This window comes from Myiozetetes cayanensis, unplaced genomic scaffold, assembly GCF_022539395.1.
Source record: "Myiozetetes cayanensis isolate MyiCay16 unplaced genomic scaffold, myiCay2020 scf1, whole genome shotgun sequence".
Lineage (NCBI taxonomy): Eukaryota > Metazoa > Chordata > Aves > Passeriformes > Tyrannidae > Myiozetetes > Myiozetetes cayanensis.
Genome location: NW_026086604.1, coordinates 112784912 through 112808101, shown reverse-complemented (window position 1 = coordinate 112808101; position 23190 = coordinate 112784912). Strand labels below are relative to the sequence as shown.

The 23190-nt window shown below is 45.6% G+C and overlaps 2 protein-coding genes across 4 annotated transcripts; one reads left to right on the top strand and one right to left on the bottom strand.

The window, feature by feature from the left end:
• Window positions 1-536: 536 nt before the first annotated feature.
• Window positions 537-15770, bottom strand: NKIRAS1 (NFKB inhibitor interacting Ras like 1). Of its 2 annotated transcripts, XM_050316607.1 has the most exons (5): window positions 15706-15770; window positions 14623-14717; window positions 13805-13931; window positions 6469-6710; window positions 537-3615 (listed from the first exon to the last, which is right to left on the bottom strand). In XM_050316607.1, exons 3-5 carry the CDS (start codon window positions 13896-13898, stop codon window positions 3376-3378), a joined length of 576 nt encoding a protein of 191 aa, XP_050172564.1. In that variant the 5' UTR covers window positions 13899-13931; window positions 14623-14717; window positions 15706-15770; the 3' UTR covers window positions 537-3375. The 2 variants fall into 2 exon arrangements, with proteins under 2 accessions (XP_050172564.1, XP_050172573.1); XM_050316616.1 differs by lacking the exon at window positions 13805-13931 and having other exon boundaries at window positions 15706-15743.
• A 113-nt stretch (window positions 15771-15883) lies between these two features.
• On the top strand, window positions 15884-21627 carry RPL15 (ribosomal protein L15). Of its 2 annotated transcripts, none has more exons than XM_050316554.1 (4): window positions 15884-15940; window positions 17382-17563; window positions 18923-19059; window positions 20988-21627. In XM_050316554.1, exons 2-4 carry the CDS (start codon window positions 17392-17394, stop codon window positions 21291-21293), a joined length of 615 nt encoding a protein of 204 aa, XP_050172511.1. In that variant the 5' UTR covers window positions 15884-15940; window positions 17382-17391; the 3' UTR covers window positions 21294-21627. The 2 variants fall into 2 exon arrangements, with proteins under 2 accessions (XP_050172511.1, XP_050172520.1); XM_050316563.1 differs by having other exon boundaries at window positions 15898-15940; window positions 17379-17563.
• The last annotated feature ends 1563 nt before the right edge of the window (window positions 21628-23190 follow it).

Below are 23190 nucleotides of genomic sequence, written 5' to 3'. Positions count from 1 at the left end.
GCAAAGGCCGGAAGCACAGATTCATTTTCACAGGGCGAGTACTTCACCTTGTGAAATTCTTCTGGGTGCCACGTGGTCATCTGTGCTCTTGGATTTGGGTTGGTACTTTAAAATAAATTCTGTATATATTTTATTTATGTACTTCTCTTCCTGTCTAGATACAGAGTCAATCTAACTTGGTCCAAAGTAAGCTGTTAATTAGAGGTGCCCTTTCCTTTGCTGGGTGGCTGTGGGTAGTAGTACCTTAGCCTTACCAGCTGAACTGCAGTCCTTTGACACAGTGTATGTTTTGGTGTATGAGGCCCCTCAGCTGTTTGGCATGTAGCTGCATTACACTAGGAGCATCTCTGGTCATCTTTCCCTCCTCTCCTCTACTGCGTAAAGATGTAAATGGCTTAATCTCAGTAGGGTTTTGCCAGCTCCTTGCTTTGTGCTACCAGGACATGCCAAATTAACTGTTGTAGCTGGTGGGGGTGACTGATCTGTACAGTGTGTATTTAGCAGGATAGAGGTTTAAGAAGAACAGAGAAAGATAGTTCAATTTACTAATTTATTTTTCTTCTTTTTAACAATTTTTCTCCATTATCTGGTGAAGGGACTTAGCTTTGCAGAAGGTAAATGATCCCAGTGACCCAGAACAGGGTTTGGGTCAGTGGAACAGTAAGAACAAATACGTGTTCTGCCCTTTAACTACTACATTATACTCTGGACTTTACTTATTAACCCTCTGCAAAACTGTACTACAGCAAGTTTCATTTTCACTCAGTACCAGCCACTGTATGTACATTGTTTGCAGAGGAGACACTACATTTTCCATCACTTGTCAATAAAATACTCTGGTATTTAGAATAGACGATTTGAGTGTTTAAAAAGCATCAGAATAAGCTTATGAAAGAAAACAGTGGGTGGTGGTTTCTTACATGAATGCATTGGATGACCTAAACACATTTCTAGTGAATTTAACCAAATTAAAGATAACGTGTTTGCCTTTATGTAACATATTTGGAAAAAATGGCCTTAGTCATTTAGAAGATCCTTTTTGTCTCCTTGTCTTAAAATATTGTCAAGTCCAGGAAGTCCAGGGGAGCAAGTGAACAAGCTACACTTCCACTGCACAGCTCTGGCAGCCTACAGGTGACATCAGTCTTGGCAGTAGAATTGGCTCTGAGTCTGCAGCGTGCAGAGCTGGACAGGAACCAGTCATCTCCATTCTTTCCATCTCCACGCATTTCAAGCTAATTCTGACTTGTCAACCTGTACTCCCTTTGCTCAAGGGTCAGCTTCAGTGATGATGTGATGGTAGTAGATGTCTTCACATATTTTGATTCATCCAAAGCTGATTCAAGTCCAATCTAGAAGAAGGATTCTGCAGAGCTGAAGAAGGGGAACATGACCCAATCCTTGGTAAGAGGTTGCAGCAAGGAGGTGAACCACTGCTGCTCTGAAGCCACCTCTACTTCCCAAGCATGCAGGCAGATACGGAGTCTTCTGGGCAGGGAGCAGCGTGGAGTACACATGTGTTCGGGAGGAAATGAGTGAGGAGGGAGTGTTGTCCTGCAGCATCACTGGGGACAATGACTATTACTAGCCAGGTTGGAGGAGGTCATGCTGTAGTGCTTACTCAGCTGCAGTGTTGCAATGGAAACAATTGTACGTTTCTAGCAGGGCAGTTGCAGGAGCTTGCTCATTCATAATTGCTCTCTTATCTTACTCCTTGGCCACAGCAATCCAAACTATATTGAGCAAAGCACATAAACAGTTTCGTCTACCTTCGTTATAATGGTAGGGATACCTGTTTCATTTTTGGTGAAGTGTACTGCTGCTCTGACATCAGTAATGCTGACAGACTTTATTAATCAGTATTCAGGAAGAGCAATACTATAAGCTTAATTGTGATCGTTAAGCACGCTATTTAGCAGTTATGACACTGCAAATACTGCTTGTGGTTTTGCTGATTCACAGTGAAATTCTCAGTATTTGTTCAAAACAGCACTCACACAGTGAAAAATGCAGGAACTGGGTATTTAGGTTCACTCCCTCTCCCCGCTCTTGTCTTCAAATATAAAGAAAAGGTAGCATCATTTAGTACATGAGGTTGTTAAGATGCCAAAAACTGGCCACTGTCTCTGGGAACAGTTGCTCATTCTGTCCCTCTATATATATATCCCTTTTGTTAACTTTACTGACAGGCTGACCTAGGACAGCAGATTCCTGCAGCACAGGTTTACCTTTACCAGCATTGAGTCAACACGGCAGATGCAGTTGTGCTCCTGCTGCTGGACACTGTAGTGGGTTAAGTCCAGAGCCGTGTGCACAAGTGTTTCTGGGTGTTTTCCATGGGGATATTCCCAAAAGGCAGCCTCCTGCACTCCCTAGCCTGCTCTCTTGGAGCAGTGCAGCACTTTGTACCAGTTGTTATCTGGGCTGTAGCTTCATAGAGGGGGTGGATTGCTGCAGCTTGGCTGAGCAGCCGGGTAGGAGCATTATGCAATGCACTAAGCGGAGCCCAGGCAGTACCTCCTGCATACAAAATTGCTCTGTATAATTTCTCAGTACAATTATCACCTATGTGAATGTGACTGATTTGTACTGGACATGCTGGAACAAACCCACATACAGCTATGTTGTCCTTCAAGTCGCAGTTAAATTAATGAGTGCTCTGAGAGCTTTTCTGGTTTATACAAATGAGTTCTTGAGCTGGAAGCACTGATTGCCAGACTTTGTTGACAAGCTTTATGTCAGAGTAGATCTGTTCTAGTATTTCCCAGAACATGTGGGGGGTGTTTTTGTATGATTTGGTTTTTTTTTTTTCCTTCCAGACACTAACAGGATATCAGTGGCTAAATCTGGTAATCATTTCTCCTTCCCCATATCCTTTTCCTACAACAAGACACTGACCTCAGCCTTCTGCAGCATCGATATGCTTTGTGGCTTTATTTAAGGTCAAGGTAAAAGAACTATTGCCATTTCAAACATATTGTCTCTCCAAATTGAATGCTTTATTGCAGCTAATACTATTTGTGACTAGAGGCTATAGATCTGCGAGGCCATTGCTTAATGGTAAGCTTGTTGATTTGTCCTTCAACATGGCTGTATCCAGGCATACTGAAAGCCCCTAACAGAGAGGTGTCCATCTATCCCTTTGGTCTTCATAGCCCTCGTTGCAAGGCAACTGCTGTCATGAAGAACGTTTTTAGGCTTTTACCACCAGACTTTTTCAAGCCAAGTCTGTGAGAAGGAAGGATACCTCTTAGCTATAAGTTTTCTGATTTTATTGCTGAATGAGATTATTGCTTTAAGTGAAACTGCAAGAAGCAAATGGCACAAAAAGGACTTAGACTGTGACCTGGCAGCAGGAGACAATGCTAGGCTAGCCTAGTTATCACAGTTATTCCCTTTGCTCTTCCTTCCAGGCAAGGGAAATGTTGATTTGTTCTGGGACTGGGACAGTTTGCTAGCTAAGAAGGTGAAGGGTTCAAGCAGTGTTTTCCGATCTGTCACAGTCACTTCCCACAGTCTCACTTTCTCAGCCCTTGCCCATTGCTGTGCTGCTTCTGTTTCCACTTGCCTTTGGTCCAGGAGGTCAGTTTTGTTTCCCAAGACAATAACTGTTACCTACAAACCAAATGAGAAGGGTGAGCTTTACACCAAAACCATCCATGAGTCACAATCCTTTTAAGTAGCAGGCAAGTAGCTACACAGTTCAGACCTGTCCTTTAAGTTAGCCCTGGCACAAGGTAAGTTACATGTAGTTTGGAAGATCAGGGTCTGGGATTTGAATTAGCCTCATCTACTTGTGGGCTGGGAGCTTGTTTTCATGGTAGGATATGCAGGACTTCCCCCTTCTCCCCACCCCGCTCCCCCTGCCAATTGCTTGGAAGGGAAACAATACCCAAGAGATCCAAAGTTAAACAGCCTGATTCTCCGCTTACTTGGCAATTGAGCTGTCCTAGGCAAATGATAAGAGCGTGACATCTGAGTAGGTCAGAGCAGCAGATGCTTGAGAGATGAAAAAATGCATGGCAGCAGAGAAAGCCTGGACCCCACAGCTGTGGATTTTGCCCTGTTTGTTTCTTTTCCAAGCCCCAACCCACAATATAAATTAAGCCAACCGTGCCAGTGGCCCGGGCAGGCTGGGCTGCTGGGCCCCTCTCCCAGCCCAGTCCCGCTGGCTGTCCAGCCCCGGGCATCAAGAGCCACCAGAGGGACTGAAGCAGGGATAGCCCGCTGAAAGGGGAGATAAGAGCCAGCACTGTCCCCTGGGAAGCAGTTTGAAGAGCAGCTGGTTATTAGCCAAGTAGAGCAGCACAGCAGTATCAAGTCAGAGTCATAGTTGTAAGGATCCATCAAGTGACTTTGGTATGACCCGAGACAGTACAGGGTGGCTGAGCTCAGTAGGTATATGCAGCCTTCCCAGTATTTCAGTTCTAGGAAGCGCTGAAAGTAGTGCTGGACACGTGAAGTTACTGCTCCTCCTTACTTTAAGTTAACCATTTTCTAAAAATGTTTTACCAGCATCAGCTCTTAGGGGAAACCATGCCTACATGTACAGTTCAAGGTCCTTAGTCAGACTCTGGTCTCATCTCTGCACTAGTGGTTTGACAGAGATCAAGTCATAAAGTCCTCTCTTAATGATGATTTGTGGGTTTTGCTGTGGCCACACCTGCCTGTTCTTTCCTGTTCATCAGGCTAACTCCAGGATGTCTTCTGTTTCTTTCCAGCTAGAGCAGTTTGTCCTGTTCCTGTGAGGTCTGAGGTTTCCTTTCTTTTCTACAGCATTCCAGGATGTTTGAAAAAATGCTGTTTGGGGGTTTCTTTCCCCCTCTGTGAAGGCTTTGAAAGGAGCTATAATCTTCATGTGCATTTACCACATTATTCAACTGAATTTTAGCTATGGGTAAGCCCTGTCAGTGTAACAGACACAACCTCTATTTAGTGTAAAATTTCGCCAGACTTTAGGGTGTGTGCTGGAGAGCCCCCACCACCAGCAGAGACAAGGAACCAGCCATCAGTGCCTTCTGTCATCTACCACACAACAGGGGATGGTGCCGCTCAACAAGTTGAAGTTCTGCCAGCTCAGAAGCACCACATGTGGAGATACATCCCTAATTCAGTTAAGGATTCATTCTAGCAGAGCCCAAACTTTAAGTCATAGAATTGTTAATCCACTGATTAACAGCTGTCTTAAGATAGGACTCTTGATCTCACCTTCTATGCTTCAAAGCCTACTTTATATGGATTAGAAATCACAGGAATGACACTAATTTATCCATTTTATTGTGGGCACCAATCTTTTGACTATATCATCCTCAGTCAAAATCACAAAAGGATAATCAAACTAACTGTTTTCTAAAATACCTGCATGAAATGAGAGAGAAGTTCTGACAGGTAACACAGAACAGCGGGATGCAGATCCTGTTGGAGCTGTGATTCTCTCTCCTCATTACAACGTGCTGTAGAGTAACAAATCAGGGCCCTCACCAAACACAGCACCTGGGAAAAATTTCCTGCTTGTCCACCTTTCCTTGCCCTGCAGGGGAGTTATGATTGACTCCTGTATCCCTGATATACGTGACAGTCTGCAGCTCACACCAGCCCTACCAGCTAACATACCTCTCCTGTGACTGCACATTCGTTCTGCTGTCAAACTTAAGCCTGCCTTCCTCTACCACCCTGTGCGCTGTCAGTGCAAAACAAGTAACATTTTTGGAAAGTCTCTCCCTATCATTATCCAATTAATTCTTCATGCACTTTTTTTTTCCCCCCAAACAGCATAAACTAGGCATTTGGAAAGCTGTAGGCTGAAGACTTTTAGCAGAGAAAACTACTTGAGAATATAAAGATACTGTAGGAAAAGCCATAATGCTAATGCCACACGCAAGTTATATTTGTTTAGCTAAGCTGGAACACTGTCAGCTGAAAACACTAGCTGCTTTCTGAGGGAAAATAGAGCAGTCATTTCACACAATTGAATTGATTCAATATGGTTGTTAAAATACATTAAAGCTGCTTTGCCAATTGACTAATGTCTGGGAGACCCATTGTCAATTACACTAGTTTGTAAGCCATCAAGTACATGAATACAAAACAAACAAAGATAATGCCCTTTGCTATATTATTCTATGCACTTGACTTCCCCTGTACAATATCTAAGAAAACATATGAGCTGCACTGCTGTAGACCATATGTTTTATTAGTCATAAGTGTCCTGGTTGGTGCATTCAGCTGACTGAATTTTAGCTCTACTAGAGGAAATAAGGAAGAGAAAACAAAAAGCATTCTTTTGAATGGCCTGCATGGCATGTGAATTAGACTCCTCCACCATGAGAAAGCTTCCTTTTGCTGGGTTGCCCAAGGCTGTGGGTACATTTGTTTTCCTTTGTATGCGATTTTTACAGAAACAAAATCTGTTCTTTGCCATCTTAACTTCCTATCACTGATACAGCATTTAGTCAACCATGCATTTACCTCCTTTTTGTCCCTGAAGACATCGATCTCCTTTTTGAGCAGTTCAACTCTTTGGAAGGCTTCAAGGCTGGTCACAGCATACACCAGGACAAAGCCATCAGCAACGGAGAAATAGTGTTTTGGCAATTCTACACCCTCCTGCAGACCTCTGGTGTCATAAAGCCGTAACTGTTCCTTCACACCTCGGTCTGTCTCCACCGACGCCAAATACACGTCTTCCATCGTGGCACCCTCTTCTAAGCCTGTTTGAAAACAAGCAGGAAAGTTCAACTGCTATAGGTAAAGCACCACTATAATAATTATTTGCAGGACAGTGGAATTTCACCCCACAATAGCTTTCAGTGCATGTTTTCTTGTGTGACTTGACTTGGACCCAACCTTGCCTGGCATTCCCATGGAGGATTGTATTCATAGATGACCGCACTAGCTATTTCCAATAGCACCACTGTAAATACAACCACCTAATGTATAAGCATCTGATTATGCCTGTAAAATTAATCTATACAACATTCAGAATAGGATAAGATGCGTGTTCTCCCCCCAGGTTTTCCAAACTCCAACCACCCAGTGTACCAGTTCTGTGCCAGACATGCTGCAAACAGGCCTGCCCGAACATACCGTTTTGGAAGAACAGCTGAGAAACACCAGATAGTCAAGTACTAACATCATAAGCCTACTTCTTTGTTTCATAATGAGCTGGATCACACTGCAGAAGCAACAGCCAAAGGAATGATTCTGGAAATGAATGTGCATTGGTGGTACATCTAACCAAGTGAAACCAAGCCAGAAAGGGAAGGGGATGTTTGCATACAAAAAAAGTTGCATGCTCTATTTACTCAAATGCACAGTGAGGTTTTTCCATCCCTTAGGGATTTAAAATGACTCAGATTTGCTAATAGGAGCAAGTTCATTTACTGCAAGGTAAGAGCATGCACAAGGTAATAAGCTTTGATATGTGTATCAACTGTTCCATGTTGACTGTCCACATACTGGCCCTCCTTCCCTCCTCCTCTCCCCATGATAAATGCGAGGTAATTCAAGGCAGCTTGCTTTGAACTAATTTAAACCATTATTTTTTTCCCAAGACAAACCTGGAAACACATAAATCACCTTAGCTTTGTGTTCCTCCTGGATGCAGGTGCATAAGGCTACAGGTCCAAACAACCTATGTATAGTGTAGCTGGGCCCCTTTCAGAGTTGATTTTAAGTATTCATATGAACCCTCTGCAATCCATGTTTTTGCCTCCACTGCACTCCTATACACAACTGTTTGCTGTTGCAGGGCTACAGTAATGAATCCTGCATTATTCTCTTTGTCTGCCAAAAAGGGACCATTTTAGTGCATTGTTTAAGGAAACACGAGGGATTATCTGGCCTGTGAAAATAAGGATTCTGCTATGTTCAATGACACTATTCAAAATATTTCACATCGACAAACAAGCTAAAGAATTCCACCCACGCTGATGGTTTCCCCTGATGTATGCAGCATTCCTGTGCAGGAAAGTGGCACAAGCTGTTCTTTTTGCCCCTCTCTGCGCAGTCTGCATAGATCAAACTCTTATTAGGTTTCCAATGATTTAATTTATCTTGCCTCCAAATATAGCCGTGCTAATGTGTGGGAGCAAATCTAAGAACAGAAGGACAAAACAAAGGTTAATAAAAAAAGGAAGCACAAAAACGCATTCTGTGTGGTTGTAGAATGTGTTATAGAGGTATTTTTAAAGACTGAGGTAGTAACGGAGCCCTTTCTGGATATAGCACTGTTGTACAGACATAGCACTATATTCTTGCTCTGCCTCGTTGCATTGTACAGACAGGTCAAGGAAATATCTAGCATCAGTAAATACAGCTTTGGCAAGAAGGAATGAACCATAAGTACCTAAGTTTTCTTTTTAGAAATCAATGAATAATGTTGTACAGTTTTTTATCATCTAAATGCTGCACTGTAATTCAATGACATCTAATATATCCATGTTATCCTGTGACAATCTCTTCCTAATGGCATTAAAAGCAGCAGTGAAAATTATGGTTTTTAACATCCTATTTGAAAACGAAGAGGAAAATTTAAGACCTGGGATTTAATTCAGCAGAATAGAACAACAAATTTTGATGTGAAATAGGGGGGGCACTTAGGAGGGAGTTGGAATTTATGCACCAGTATCAGATTTCAGAGGTGAAATTTCACCTATGTGCACTGGAGGAGGCAGTATATGCAAGTAATTTCCTAAGTAAACACAGATAATTTTTAGAAATACCTATGCCACCTTATTCAAGGGGCTTGCTTATAAAGCCCAGACCATGTACTAGCCACATCTTGCTGACAATGATATTTACACTTTTTGTTAGTACCGTCCCATTCAAATGCTTTCCTGGTATCCATTCAAACATGGTCCAGGCAAGTTGTTGTAAGACTAGCAAAACTAGTCAGTGTCCTAGGAAGGTGCTGGCACCATCCAACCCTCCCTGCCACAGGAACCCTGCTTCTCCTTTCCTTCACTGACATCCCCAGGCACACTCCCACCTTCGCTACCTGGGCGGGCAAGGGCAGTTTGTGCTGGGAAGTTACCGCCCTGCAGACTGCTGCCAGCTTTTCTTTGGAGGAGAGCACTACAGTGGGCCACCTTTCAGGTTCAGAAGTCACAGGGGTAAAGGGGAACTGACAAGACAGTGCACAATCTCATGTCTTCTTTGAAAACTAAAGGTGTAAAAAAGTTAGGAAGGGGAAGGAGGAATAGAAAGGAGTGATGCCACTCTCTGATACCTACTTAGCTGGTGCAAATCTTAGGAGAGGCAGAAGGGTCTTCGTCTGCGTTACCAACTGTGACACAGAGGAACTGCAAAGGGAAGCCTCAGTCATAAATTGGATGGTGTTCAAACCTTTGTGGTTTCCCAATGAGGTAAAGAAAAGGCTCAATATACTAATGAATACTGCACACTCAGGCCTGGCATGGCAGATATATCGCAAATACCAAAGTAAATCAAAATTTCAAAATGGATGGAATTTCATAAGTTTGCAATTGAATCTTGAACATAAATGCAGTGCATATTTTGAGTCTTCTGAAGTACTTTTGAAGATCTGTGTAATCTCTTTTTCCCTTTTTCTGGAGGAATTCAGCAAAGAGCTCCTAAAGCCTGCTATTTCTTATGTTTGTAAACTGCAGGATAAGGGGCTTTGCTTACTCAGGTCTCAAATGACAGTCTGTCAGAGGATCCCTGACTCAGAGAAGAGCTGGGCAGATCTCAAAAGGAGCTGGCCTATTAAGATTTAGCTGCTAACAAGTAGCCAGGTTGTGACCCTCAGTTGCATACATTCAGCTCCATTTTCAACTATTTCTAAAATGCAAAGCTGACTGCACCTCTATCATGAGGTAGTTTTAATTTGTGAACATCTGTATTCGAGAATCAAATACATAAAGAGGTGTCTCTTCCCGTGGCAAGGGGTTTGGAAGGAGGTGACCTTTAGGGTCCCTTCCAACCCAAACCATTCTATGATTCTATGAATGCATAATTAGGTTAATCAGCCTCCACATCTTTGGAGCTGTATAAGCCAAAACCCCAAATCCCTCCAGCTGGACCAAGTGAGGCAGATTCTCTCATTATGGGTTCTACCACAGTAATATATGGTGTTTTCATTCCCACTTAGTAAGAGGATCTGAAGTAGCTGCTTGTGAATAACCTGGCCATACCAGCTATTTACACAGCCAGGAGGCAGAGATAAGTGTTCTATAGGAAGAATTCTCATCTCCTCCTGTTGAGCTGATAGGCTTTACCATAGGTTTCAAGGTAAAGGCAGAAGGAAGACTCCTTTCAGTACCATCACTGAACAGGGCCACTGTTTAAGGAAAAATAACTATCCTCTTTACAGATATGTCCCATGCCTAAGTTAAGGCAACAACTCTCCTGTTAGCCCAGTCAAGAGAGACCCAACCCCAACCTGCTCCAAGCTCCTTTTCATGCAGTTGTAGAGAGTGATGAGTCTTCCCTGAACCTCCTTTTGTCCAGGCTGAACAACCCTCAGTCGCTCCTCATGGGACTTGTGCATCCAGATCCTTCACCAGCTCTATTGTCCTTCTCTGGACCCAGTCCAGCACCTCAATGTCCATCTGGTTGTGAGGGGCCCAAAACTGAACACAGGATTTGAGTTGTGGCCTCACCGTTGCCGAGTACAGGGGGACAATCACTTCCCTGGTCCTGCTGGTCACACTATTTCTGATACAAGCGAGGATGCCATTGGCCACCTTGGCCCCCTGGGCACACTGCTGTGCATTTATATGTATCATATACATATGTGCAATTCTTAACAACTATTTGTCCTGACCTATGGCAATATAGTCTCTACATAACTCAAAGCTAAATCTGCACCCATTTCAAACATCTCCTTTTGGTTTCTTTTCTGATTCCTTGTATTAGTTTAGCAAGGGAGTCTGCCATGCAATATGTACATTATTTTATGTGGCTCTGAGAGCATTTCTCATCTTTTTGCCCTCTCCCTTCCCAACCTGGGGCACAAGGCAAAGAGCTTCACTTGCAGTTTAAAGCCTAGCACAAAATTCAGTACCACACATTGTTGCTCATATGCCACAGAGTTATTCCTCCCTCCTGAGTACTTTTTCCTCTTTGACCCCAAGTAATCTTAGTGCCTTTGCAAGAGTGTTAGCTGCTGACCATGTGAGCAGCAGCGGCACTTAGGGACTTCATCCGTGACAAGCCAGGGAGACTTGAAGGTGCACATTTTTCTAGGAAAAGAAACACAGTGCAACTGGGTTTACAGCACCATCACCAAGCGCATAGCCAGGAGCACGGGCTCAAAGCCAAGGCCTTTACATAGCAGCGTGAAACCTCCAAGGACTCCAATCACTTCCCTGACAGCAGCTGTGTCTCCACTCTTTTTACAGGAAAGTCATTAGGAGGCATATGAGCACTGACATAGACACATGGCTGATTTACAGCCAGGAGGAACCCCTCGTGTCAATGGCCGTAACACTTCAGAGGACGGCACCAGACCTTGTGCTCTGAGCCTCCAACTAAGTTCAGGCATGCCTCTTGTCACTGGGAGGAGGATGTGCATGCCATCAAAATGGAAAGACTCCATGCATTGGCTCAGCAGTCCTCGCCACGGCTCCCCGGACCTCAGACCGGCCACGGAGCTGCTCCTGACGTCAGTCAGGAAGCACAGGTTTTGAAACAGCTTGTGTCCGTGTTGCCATGCCCGGTGATCTGCCTTGCTGGTTGGCTCTGAACAGACAGGCTTTCAGCAAACACACTAGTCTTTTTTGCCTCCTGCCAAAAAGGCCAGAAGCCAGAATGTACATGTCAGCTTTCTGGCGCTCGCAAGCTTTAGGAAACGAGGATCGTGACCCAGTAATCATGTTTCAAGTGTGGAAAGGTTACCCCTGCAATGATAGCACCAGCAATGGGTCTGTGCAGTTTAAAGCAGCTTAGCTAAGGAGCAATCAAAGACTTGCCATTCCTCGAACTCTGTCCTTGCCCAGTGAGACCCTCACAGTGGTGTCCTGCCTCTGCAGTTTGAGGGCTAAATCAGTACAGAGTGGAAGAATAGCTGAAGATCTTATGGGAAACATTTTCACCAGCCCATACTTCAGGCATCCTCTGCCACAATGCCCATGTGCTGAGAAAGAGGCAGGGAGGATGATGACCACTCAGGAAGACTGCCAAAAAAACATCAATTTACCAGTCCATCCCCTTAAATGTGCCTGATGGCCCACATGAGTGACATCAAAACGGCTGGGCCACAGCCTTTGGGGCTATAGGGGCTTCATAATGAGCCCTCTCCATATCCTGATCTTGACCCTGCTGTTTGCCCTCTTCTCTGAATGTCTTGGGAATAAGATTTGACTATAATCACAGAAAACAGGAGACTACCTTCTTCCTTCTCCCCAGCTGCTCCCTCCCTTTCTAGTAATTCCAGAAAATAAGAGCAGAGCTGCAGGAAAGGAAAACTGATTTTTTTAAGATGTGGGGGTGGAGCTCTGCGTTTCTCAATGGCCAAGATGGAGCAGAGCATTTGGGAGCGACAGAGGGACACCCACAGCTAAACTCCAGGCACAAGGTCTCCCTCTGGTTATGTCAGCCAGTATCCATGATGTTGTATAATCACGTACATGGCTGGCTCCATAAATAGCTCCTCTGATCAGCAACACCCGAATATCCTTCCTGCCTGGGTTGCTAATAGGAGGCAGGAATTAATGCAAGGCAATACGATTTAAGTAACGTGGCCTTGCTCATGCTGCTCGGGTGTCCCTGACAATCACCCGGCCCAGCGCGGAAGAGAGGCAGGTTGGTAGCACAGGGAAAAACCTTCAGCCTCCGGGTTTTGCAGCCTTCACGTTGAAAGCTACACGGGGCTACGTGCGTGGCGCTCGGTAGGATGCTGGAAACAGATGTTGCTGCAACATTAGAGGAAATCCTCCTTTTAAACACGGCTATTAGCAAGCAGCTCTGTATCACGCTTTGCCAGCAAATTCCTCCCATCCACACATTTTAAAGGTGCAGTGCTGCAAAGCACCGTTCTAGAAATCCTGGTGTGTTTGCAGTAACTTATACCAAGGTCTAATTTAACAACTCAAGAAAAAGATGCATACTGACTGGGCATCTTCTGTCAAAACCCTGGTGCCACCCCTTGTTTCTGGGTGAGGCAGGAAAAATTTGTCAGCTTAATGATCATTGCCCTTCCTCTCAAAGCCAAGTCATGTGGAAACAGAGGGAAACATGCTGGTCTTGCCTTTGTTCCCTTTCTTTTGTGCACAGAAAATCTCAGACATCCCCTGCTCCACTGTCAAGTCTGTTTTCCACAGTAGGATTTCTTTGAGAGCTGAGATGCCTGGCCTTCAACTTCAGCACAGAACGCGGAACCTAAAGCTGAGCTGTTTTTCTTGCCAGAGCTTTGATTAAATGTTAGCCAAAACCAAGCAAAATAAAGCTTTAAGAAGATGAAACAAAAGTCTAAACAGTGTCCCCACTCATCATATGACATCTATTTATTTTTCAGGCATCTATGGCATCTTCAGGGAACGAGATATTTCTTATGTAAATAGGCAGCAAGCACATCACCTACTTTCTTGTGTTTGTTTCTTTTTAAACATTCATGTTTTATAACTGGGAACATCGCGGAAAGGGTTATTCTTCAAGGCTCTTTTAAAAATCTGCCAGTGACTACAAATTTCAAGAACTGACCAGACATGCAACAAAACCACATTAATTTTCTCCTTCACCTCACTGCAGTTGAGAGTACTCAGTTACAGGTGTTTTGGGGCCCACACAGAACTGGACACTGGAAAAGGAAACAACCTCCCCCCCAAAAGTAAAAATGTCTCACCAACAGTATGCTTTCCATAGAGAAGCTGCTCCAAAATCGCAGTCTTTCCCACTGAGGCCATTCCACAAACCACCACTTTGTATCCCTTTCCCATCTTTCCCAGGGGAGCAGAGTCAGCAGGCGAGCCCTGTGCAGACACAGGAGGCTGTTAGCCTGGCACGGCGGCAGGGGTCGGCTCCCGATGGGAGCAGAGCCCACGGAAAGCGAGAGGCAAAGCGCGAAGCAGCGGGTGACTCGGAGGCACAGCTCCCTCCCAGGCGCTCGCCAGAGACTGATATTTTTAGGACTGGAGTTTCCTCCCACACCATTTTTTAAGGTTTTTAGGCTGCTGCCGGTGGTGCTCATGCCTGCCTGCAGCCTCGACGCCTGTCCTGTCAGGCTCAGGGAGGCTGTGAGTGATTCGGCATGGAAGGCCCCGGGGGCAGGGGCTGTGTTTGTTGGCGTGTGCGTAACACCGTGTGATTGGGCTGCCTGGTTTTGCAGTGGGCCTGATGGTACCTGATGGTACCAGGATGGTTCTGGAAATGCAAGAAAATGGTGGTTCCCTCCCTTTCATTTCACCCACAGAAAGCTTCTAAGTTTTACGGACTAGGACCTACAAAGCAGGAGTGTTAAAGGCAGAAGTACAGGAAAGCAAATGGAGAAGCAGGTTTTTCTCAGTCTGCTTTAAACCAGTTTGGATGGGTGGGGGTTGGATTTAGCAGGAGGTGTCCAGCAGCCAGGGGCAGTTCCCTCTGCCAGTGAGCCACGGCAGGGCAGCAGACCACAACTTGGTTTGTCGTTTGGAGCCATTTGCCACAGAGAGAGATGAAGAGTACCTTTTTTTTTGGATGAGGAGGGGCTGGTGTTGTCCTTCTTCAATTCCTTTAACGGGGTAACACTTCACAAGCCAGGGTGCTCTGCAAAGCATACACTGAAAAACAGAAAGGTCATCCTGCAGCCAGAGGCAGGAAGGAATTGCAGGCTGGGAAAGCCTAACTCATAGAAACATAGAATGTCTTGGGTTAGAGGGGAGATTACAGATCCTCTCCTTCCAGCCCCTCTGGCACGTGCAGGGAGGCCACCCACCAGACCAGGTCACTCAGTGACGCTGTGCACAGGAGGGATGGGAGGAGATTGATGGGTAAAGTCACGACCTTGGCCCCAGCCTGGGGCTGCTCATGCTCACCATGTCAGGAAACATCCCCCAGGGCTGCAGCTCTGGGGGCTCCTTACCCCTTGACCCCTACTGATAAGGTTTGGGAGTTGGTTTTAGGGCTTTTTCAGCCCTTAGGGTTTCTTATTTGGAATAGAATAGGATCATCAAGGTTGGAAGAGGCCTTCAAGATCATCCAGTCCAACCATCAATCCAGCACTATCCCTGTAACCCCCAAACCACATCACCCAGCTCTAGATCCAGATGCCTCTAGGGGATGGTGACTCCATCACCTCCTTGGGCAAGCCATTCCAACGCCTGACCATTCTAACAGTGAATTTTTTTTTCCTAATATCTAATGTGAATCTCCACTGTCTCGCCTTAAAGGCCATTTCCTTTGGTCCTCTGGTTGCAGAAGAAACTGACACCCCTCCCCTCCCTACAATCTCCTTTCAGGTAGTTGTAGAGAGCAATAAGGCACCCGCCGCTGAGCCTCCTCTTCTCGAGCCTGAACAAATGTATGATTTCTTTAATTATTATTTTAGAGGTTTGTGGAGGGTTTTTTTTAAAGGTTTCTTTTGCGGGATTTTGAGGGAAGTCCCGTAGGCCCCACCCCCACCCAATCCCTACCCTGGGGGAGGGAGAATGGGGTTGGGGGGATGTTTCCAGAGGATGCCGCATCCCGCCGAAAACCCCGTCCTGTCCCAGATCCCGGACCCCGCGCGACCCCATCCCCGTCCCCACCCTCACGGCAGCGCGCGCGCACCTGGGCAGAGCCTCGCGCCGGACCCGTTGACCGGCGCTGGCCACGCCCCCTCTCTCCCGATGGCGTACGCCCCTGCCTCCCGCCCGCCCCCCTCTTCCCCCCGCGCGGCCCGGCCCCCCGCGCCCGCCGGGACTACATCACCCATGAGGCCCCGCGGCGGCCGCCGGAAGCGCGGCCCCGCCGCAAGGGTTTGCGGGGAGGCAGCTCCTTCCCTTCCGGTGCCGGGCGCCATCAGGTGAGGGAATGTTCGGCGCGCGGCCTTTCCCTCCATCCGCGCCCATCCCGGGATCCCGCCGCGCATCCGCCCCGACCCGGCCGGCGCGGGGCTGCTCCAGGCGCGGAGCCGCCAGGCGGGAGCGGCCGGGCGCGGCGCGCCGCGGCGGGGCGGGAAGGGAAAGGGAGGAGGAGCGGCGGGGACACCCGCGGGATACCCGCTGGGGGACCGTGGCGGGACGTGGCGGCTGCGGGCCACTGACGGAACCCTCAGGCCGCGCTTTGGCACCGGTTTTGCGGTTCCTTCGCGGCGTTCTGTGAGATAACGAAGTGGGGGGAAAGGCGGGCCTCCAGGGGGATGGGGAGGGACGAGCCGTAGCCGGGCGGGTTCGGACACGAGGGGTATCCAGATCGCACACGAGCTGGGTTTGTTTATTTTCCCTTTAATGTAAATAAAATGGGCTGCGTGTTCCTGGTGGTGAGTTGGGTGGGGGTTTGATGCAGTGCAGGTGCACGTGCTGGTTGCTGCAGGCGTGTGAGACCTCAGGTTTCTAGGGAACCAGCAATAAACGTGATGAAAATATAAAGCAATGCTTATAAACGTGGTGAAAATATAAAGTAGTACTTGATTTTTGAAACGCCCAGAGCTTTTCAGCAGTGTTGGACTCAGAGAAAAGGGGGTTTGTAATAGTCGCTGTTTTCTTACGGGCAAAGTAGGAACCTCGTGTTGAGTCCTTGCTCTGCTGAAGTCAATACAAATTGACCCTGATGGTACTTATCAGAAATAATTTTTTAAAAATAATCTAAAACAAAAGAAGTCACGAGGCATCTGTGGAGCAGAACGCAGGCTCAGGTGTCACCATCAGTAGGACGCTTAGCTGTGGCACTTACTTTTTTGCTCCATGTGTGACACAAGCAGTACACCTCCCTTTGCTTAAAGCAGATGTGGAGAAAGGCCTTGTCTCTCCTGAGATGTGGGAGGCACGATGGGAATAGCACAGAGGGAACAGAAGTCCCAAGGCAGTTCTTTCCATCTCTTAGGCAGCTGTTAAGCTTTCACTTGCCAGTGAAACCTTAACTAAAGTAAGTGTTAAGAATAAAGACTACAGTGCTTGCACTCCCCTGGTTCTGTGTAGGTTGATATTTACAGCTCCTTTCAGGTGTTGAATGCTGTTTTCAGTAGTATCAGACATAGCACATCAGAAACTTTCTCAGTGGAGGAGTTTTTAACACCTCAGGACACATGAAAAGGAGGAAAATTGCTGGGAATGGTGACTGCTGAGGGTTGCCAAGTGTGATCCCTGTTTCCGGTTGTGCCAGCGGTGCAGAGGAGCCTGTGAGCTCCCTGTCTCTCCATGGTGTTCCGTGTGTGGTTTTACGCAGTGTTGGTGGTGGAAGATGCTCGGGCTTGGGATCCGGTTTTGGTGCTGCGTTGTTTTCACCGGCCTCTCTCTGTTCAGCAGGTAGGCAGACATGGGTGCCTACAAGTACATCCAGGAGCTGTGGAGGAAGAAGCAGTCGGACGTGATGCGGTTCCTGCTGCGTGTGCGCTGCTGGCAGTACCGGCAGCTGTCGGCCCTGCACCGGGCACCGCGCCCCACCCGCCCGGACAAAGCCCGCCGCCTGGGCTACAAGGCCAAGCAAGGTAATGGCGTGGAGAGGTGAAGCCCATGGATGCAGTGACCTGGTCTTTCATCAGCTTCCATAAGTGACAGCAGGATAATAACCCGAAACTGAAGTGTCCCCCAATAAACCAACCGTTTCATGTCCAGTATAAAATCTGCTGAGTATCATAGACATGTTCAATTGGTAGCAACATCCACAGCGTAAAACCTAACTCCCCTTAATTTTCCATCTGCCCCTTCTGTGGCTGTTTTGGCAGATGAAGATCAAGTGGGCTTTGGCCCCAGGTGTTGTGCACTGTTGATACTGCAGAGCTGAGCAGTCCTGTCTTGGGTTTGGGTTTGTCCTTTCTCTGCCCAAGCGTTGTCAGGTGTTACTTTGACTTTTTTTAGGGTGACTTAATTGCGGCCTTCCAGTACCTAAAGGGAGCTACGAGAGAGCTGGGGAGGTATTTGTACAAGACTGGGACAAGAGGGAATGGCTTCAAACTGAAAGAGAGTAGGTTTAGCTTAGATGTTAGGAAGAATGTTAGTGATGGTGGTGAGACACCGGAACAGGTTGCACCATCCCTGAAGGTGTTCAAGGCCACGTTGGATGGAGCTCTGAGGAACGTTCTCTAGCAGAAAGCGTCCTTGTCCATGTCAGGGGGTTGGAACTAGATGATCTTTCAGGTACCTTTCAACCTAAGCCGTTCTATGATTCCATGACTCTGTTACAGCCGCATGCACTTGAGTAAGCAAGATGGTGGAGTTTGTCATTGGAAAACAGTTATTGCTTAGGGAAGGGAGTGGGGAAAGTGGCCATCTGTGTGTAACTTGAGCAAATCCTTTTACAAAAAACAGTATGTTTATTCACTAGGAAAATAAACTGAGACTCTACACTTCTGTCACCATTCATCTAATCTGGTCATTTTTCAGTGATTAGATTTCAACAGTATTTGTGGATGGCTTGTGCTTCAGTGCTTTATCAATGCTGCTATCAGAGTATGGAATTTCAGGGTTTGGGTGGTGGCTTTGTTGGGTGTTCTGGGGTGATTTTTGTCCTTTTTTTTTTTTTTAAATTTTTTACTTTTGTAATCATGTTACAATGTAGCTGTAGCTGTTCCTAGTCTGTTTGAGACTGAATAGTGAAAAAGTGCCATAAGCTGTGGTTTGGAACCAAAAACTAGTTGCCAGAGGATATCACTTCCTTTACTCTGTTGTGATGAAAATAATGAAAACATCTTGTGCTACCCACCTCCAGCTGTAAGTTTCGGTGAAGGTTGTTATAATGACTTTAATCTTGCAGCATTTTATGTAAACATTTGGGGGTTGGAAGTGCAGTGTGGGCATCAAAATTGCTGCCAGAATTCTCCTAGTTCTTACATTGCCATTTCTTTCAGGTTACGTGATCTACCGTGTCCGTGTCCGCCGTGGTGGCCGCAAGCGCCCAGTCCCGAAAGGTGCCACCTATGGCAAACCTGTGCACCACGGTGTTAATCAGCTCAAGTTTGCCCGCAGCCTTCAGTCTGTTGCAGAGGTGAGTTTTTCTGGTTACTGCTAACAAATCTGGGTAGCAAGGTCTTAGTCTGTAAAAGCTGAAAACACAGACAAAAAAAAAAAAGCCCAAATCAGCTGTTTTGTTAATATGTTGGGTAAAAGATCTTGAATTCTTTCTCGGGGGTCTCGGGGAACCTCGGGAAACTTAGGTGGTTTATTGAAGTTCGTAGTGTATAATTCTAAAGTATGCCACAGTATTTCTAATAAAAATAGGTAAGTGGTACAAGCCACAGTAAATTAAAGAGTTAGGCATGGGAAATAAGAATTCAAATACGCTAAGGTGTCTGACTTGTCAGTAAATCCCACCTCTGTTCCCTGCCGTGTTGTATGTATTACCAGCTGTAGGTGAGGGTCCTTTCACAAAGTAGAGGTGAGTTCCTGTCTTAAAGCCTGTAGCCCCCATTTGTGTAGTAGGAGTGGTGCCTGCTGTACTTGGCTGTATCGTAGGATCTGAAAGCACCTGCCAGAGACTGTCTGGTTCTTTGTAAAAATTGGGTACCCCACTAGCACACAGATTGGTGGTGAGGTTATTTTTAGGTGAGACATTGTGTTCACAGTAGTAGTGTGGAAGAGATGTGGTTGTCACCTTTACAAAAAAACTTTTTCAGTGGGTTAGAATTAACAGGGGGACTGCTTGTTGCCTTTCTGTCTTGAAGCAGAAGACTTTTCTGTTCTCAAGACTTCAGAAGTATTCCTAAGTGACTTCATCAGGTTGAATATGGTGGGATATTTTTTCCAAGGAAAAAAAAAACTTATTTGAAAGAAACACAGATGATGAGTTCAAGTTAAAAATGCAGTTCTGTGTTATCGTGGAATTCTCTTCATATATGCTATTCCCAGATACCTGATGGCTACTCACATGCTCACTTGAGGTGACAACTATGCAAGAGATTGTTTTCCCTCAGTTTTAGCTTGAAATTTTCTCAATCTGACATACTCTCTCCTTGAAGACTTAAATTTTTCAGATTACAGAAATACATAGCCTTGATTGGAGCTCCCATCCCCGCACAGAAGCTGGTTGAGGGTGGTTGGTGTTTCAGTGTTTCGTACAGGTGTTGCTCTTACTTCTAGAATAAAACAAGGACTTGAAAAAATGTTATTACATGTGCAGAAAATAGTCAAGTACTGTTTAATGGGAGCCTGGAGCAAGAGGTTGGGATCACACTGGGGAAGCAGATGAGTGTGTTCCCTTAGTTCATACTTTCCCATGGTGGTGATAAAGTCCTACAATTAAACACAGAGTGTTTTAAATTAGGAGCATTCCTGACAGGACAGGCAGATGGAGTTGCATAATTGTTATTTTCTGCCTTGTTTTGTTTTTTTTTTAAACTAAGACTGCTTCTTTCCAACCACAAGTGATGATAGGAATAGCAAGCACTAATATGCCAGCAGTGGTACAAAGATTTGTTACATCAGCTATTCCTTTTCTCCTACCAGTACAGGCTTATTCTCTGCAGAAATGTCTTTCTCCCCTGTAGCTTTGGGTGTGCAAATTGATTGGGCTTTCATAACTTCCCACAAAAGATTGTTCTGTGGCCCCAAGTGGCGGCTTGTGCTCGTCTTTTCGTATTAAAGTTACTTTTAATGCTGTATTTACTGGTTGGTTCTTCTGTGTAAAAAGAGTTCTTTCTTTTGTCAACCAAGCACCTTCCTGCTTATGTTCTTTAAAAGCTGATTCGTGTAGGAATCCAGACAGTCTTTTTTTTGTTTTGTTTGGTTTTTTTTAACACAGCATTCCTTTCAGCTGTTACTTTTCCTGCATCTTTGCAACTGGAGGGCAGAGTTCTTTCAGGAAAAGAGGATCTCTTGGGGAAAATTGAATGTTATGTTTAAGTCGTATCTTTCTGCATGAAGAGTACCCTACATCCATGGTTTTACAGCCCTTTGCATTTATTTTTTTTCCCCTAGGAACGTGCTGGCCGTCACTGTGGGGCTCTGAGAGTCTTGAACTCGTATTGGGTTGGTGAAGATTCCACTTACAAGTTTTTTGAAGTGATTTTGATTGATCCCTTCCACAAGACCATCCGACGCAACCCCGATACCCAATGGATCACCAAGCCCGTCCACAAGCACAGGGAGATGCGTGGGCTGACGTCGGCCGGGCGGAAGAGTCGTGGCCTTGGCAAGGGCCACAAGTTCCACCACACCATCGGTGGCTCCCGCCGCGCCGCCTGGAGGAGGCGCAACACCCTGCAGCTGCACCGCTACCGCTGATCCTTGTAAACGGAACCACCTAATAAAGCCAGTGCGGGTTCTTAAATTCCACAAGTGCTTCTGCTGCTTCTTGGTGTGTGTGCACAAGTGTAGAGTTCTCCAGGAGCTCCGTTGTTTCCATAGTTTGTCAGGCTTTTGAAAATGTAAGTTGATGCTTAATGAAGGTTGTAGGCCCCAAGTTTAGAATTTTGTGACGCGTTTCACTTTTGGTGAAGGTTGGGGTCTCTGTGTCCTGTGCTTAGACTGAAGGCCAGCTTTGATCCTGTGCAGTGGGATATAAACTGAAAGTGCTTGTTTATTTTTTATAGGTGATTAAATACTCATGACAATTTTATTTTTCAAGTTCTGTTTTTTTGTACATCTTCAGTGTCGAACCAGCTCTTGGGCCTGTCTTAGCTACAAACATTTATAAATCGACTTAAGCCCAGAACAGAAAGGTAAAGCTTGCTCTGCTCATTAAAGTGCACAGTATTGTAAGTGTGGACACATCATAAAGAGTGATAAAGTTTTAGGCTAAATAAAATACTCACTGTAGACTAGATATTGCTTAATTTGTCAAGATTCCAACCTGTTTATTTTGTGGTGGAGACTATTTCTTAAATCTGCCTTTTGATACCAGAACAGAGAACGTCTCTGATGTTAGAGAACTGCATTCTTATTTACTCTGTATGGTTAGGTGGCTAGAAATAACCACATTTGGATGGCAGTTATGATCATAAATTAATTTACTTTGGGTTTTCACACTTTATGTGAAATTACAGTATGACCTTTCAGCATGAAGTCAGCTTGCACAGAAACACAGAGAGTAACTGCACTTGCTGGTAAATTAGATGGATGGCTGTCCTAGCTTCCACAGATTCTGTACCACGTCCATTAGGGTAGTGATGGGCAGAAAGGTCAATAGAAGGCCCAAGAATTAACTGTGTCTTCCAGGTCTTCCTGGAACTTCAACTTAGAATAAGGAATGATTTTTTTTATTATTATTTTTTTATGCTGGGCTGGAATGTGTCAAGATTTTCTCTTCAGTTGAGAAAATGTACTTGCTGCTTCCAGTTCTTACAGGAGGGTGGTAGTCTGAAGAAGAGATGTTTTGGCAGCGTGTTCCTCAAGCCAGGGAGAACAGCTCAAGGCAGTTCATTTGACCCAAACAAGACAAAATTCAAAAGGAATCTTCTGTTAAAAACTGCTGTCTGCTCTAGAGAAGGGAGGTCTTTTTTACTTCTCCTGTGAAGAAGCACTAGTTTTCTTGAGAGCAGCTCCTGTGATGGTGTCGGACAGGTACTGGAAGTTCCTCAGAGCACATTCGGTGAATGAGGTGGCTCATTCCAGGTATTTGATAAGTCAGATTGCCTTAGCATCTTTTCCCAGTGGAAGTGTCTTATGCTCTGTTAAACAGTGCTTTGGGTTTGGAGGGACATTGCAGTATTCACATGAAGCAGAAAGGCTAATTATCTTTCACTAAAGTCTGTATTTTAAAAAGGCAAAACACTGAGGAAGAACTGGGGGGAGGCCGGTTGTTGGCTTGGGAAATCCGGGTTAGAGAGAGGTTACGTGATCTCCGCCTTTCCTGCTTGATTTTTTAACCTGTCGTGCAAGTTTGACAGATAGCAAGTAGTCTGTTTTTCATAAGATTGTGATGGAAAGCAGTCATCTGAGAAAGGAGTCCTACGGAGAGGCTGTAACTTGAGTTGACCCCACCAAGGGTCTCCCTGAAACAGGGACACTAAGGTATAGCTAAAGGAGAGCAGGGGAAGGGAGGAGGAAACATCAGGAATTTCACCAGTGATATCTATTAAGACATGGAGGAATCCAGTAATCTGTTTCCAAGCCACCTACTTAGCTCTGCTCGCAGGACTGATCATTTCTCAGTCTGAACAGGCATGTTTTGGATGTAATT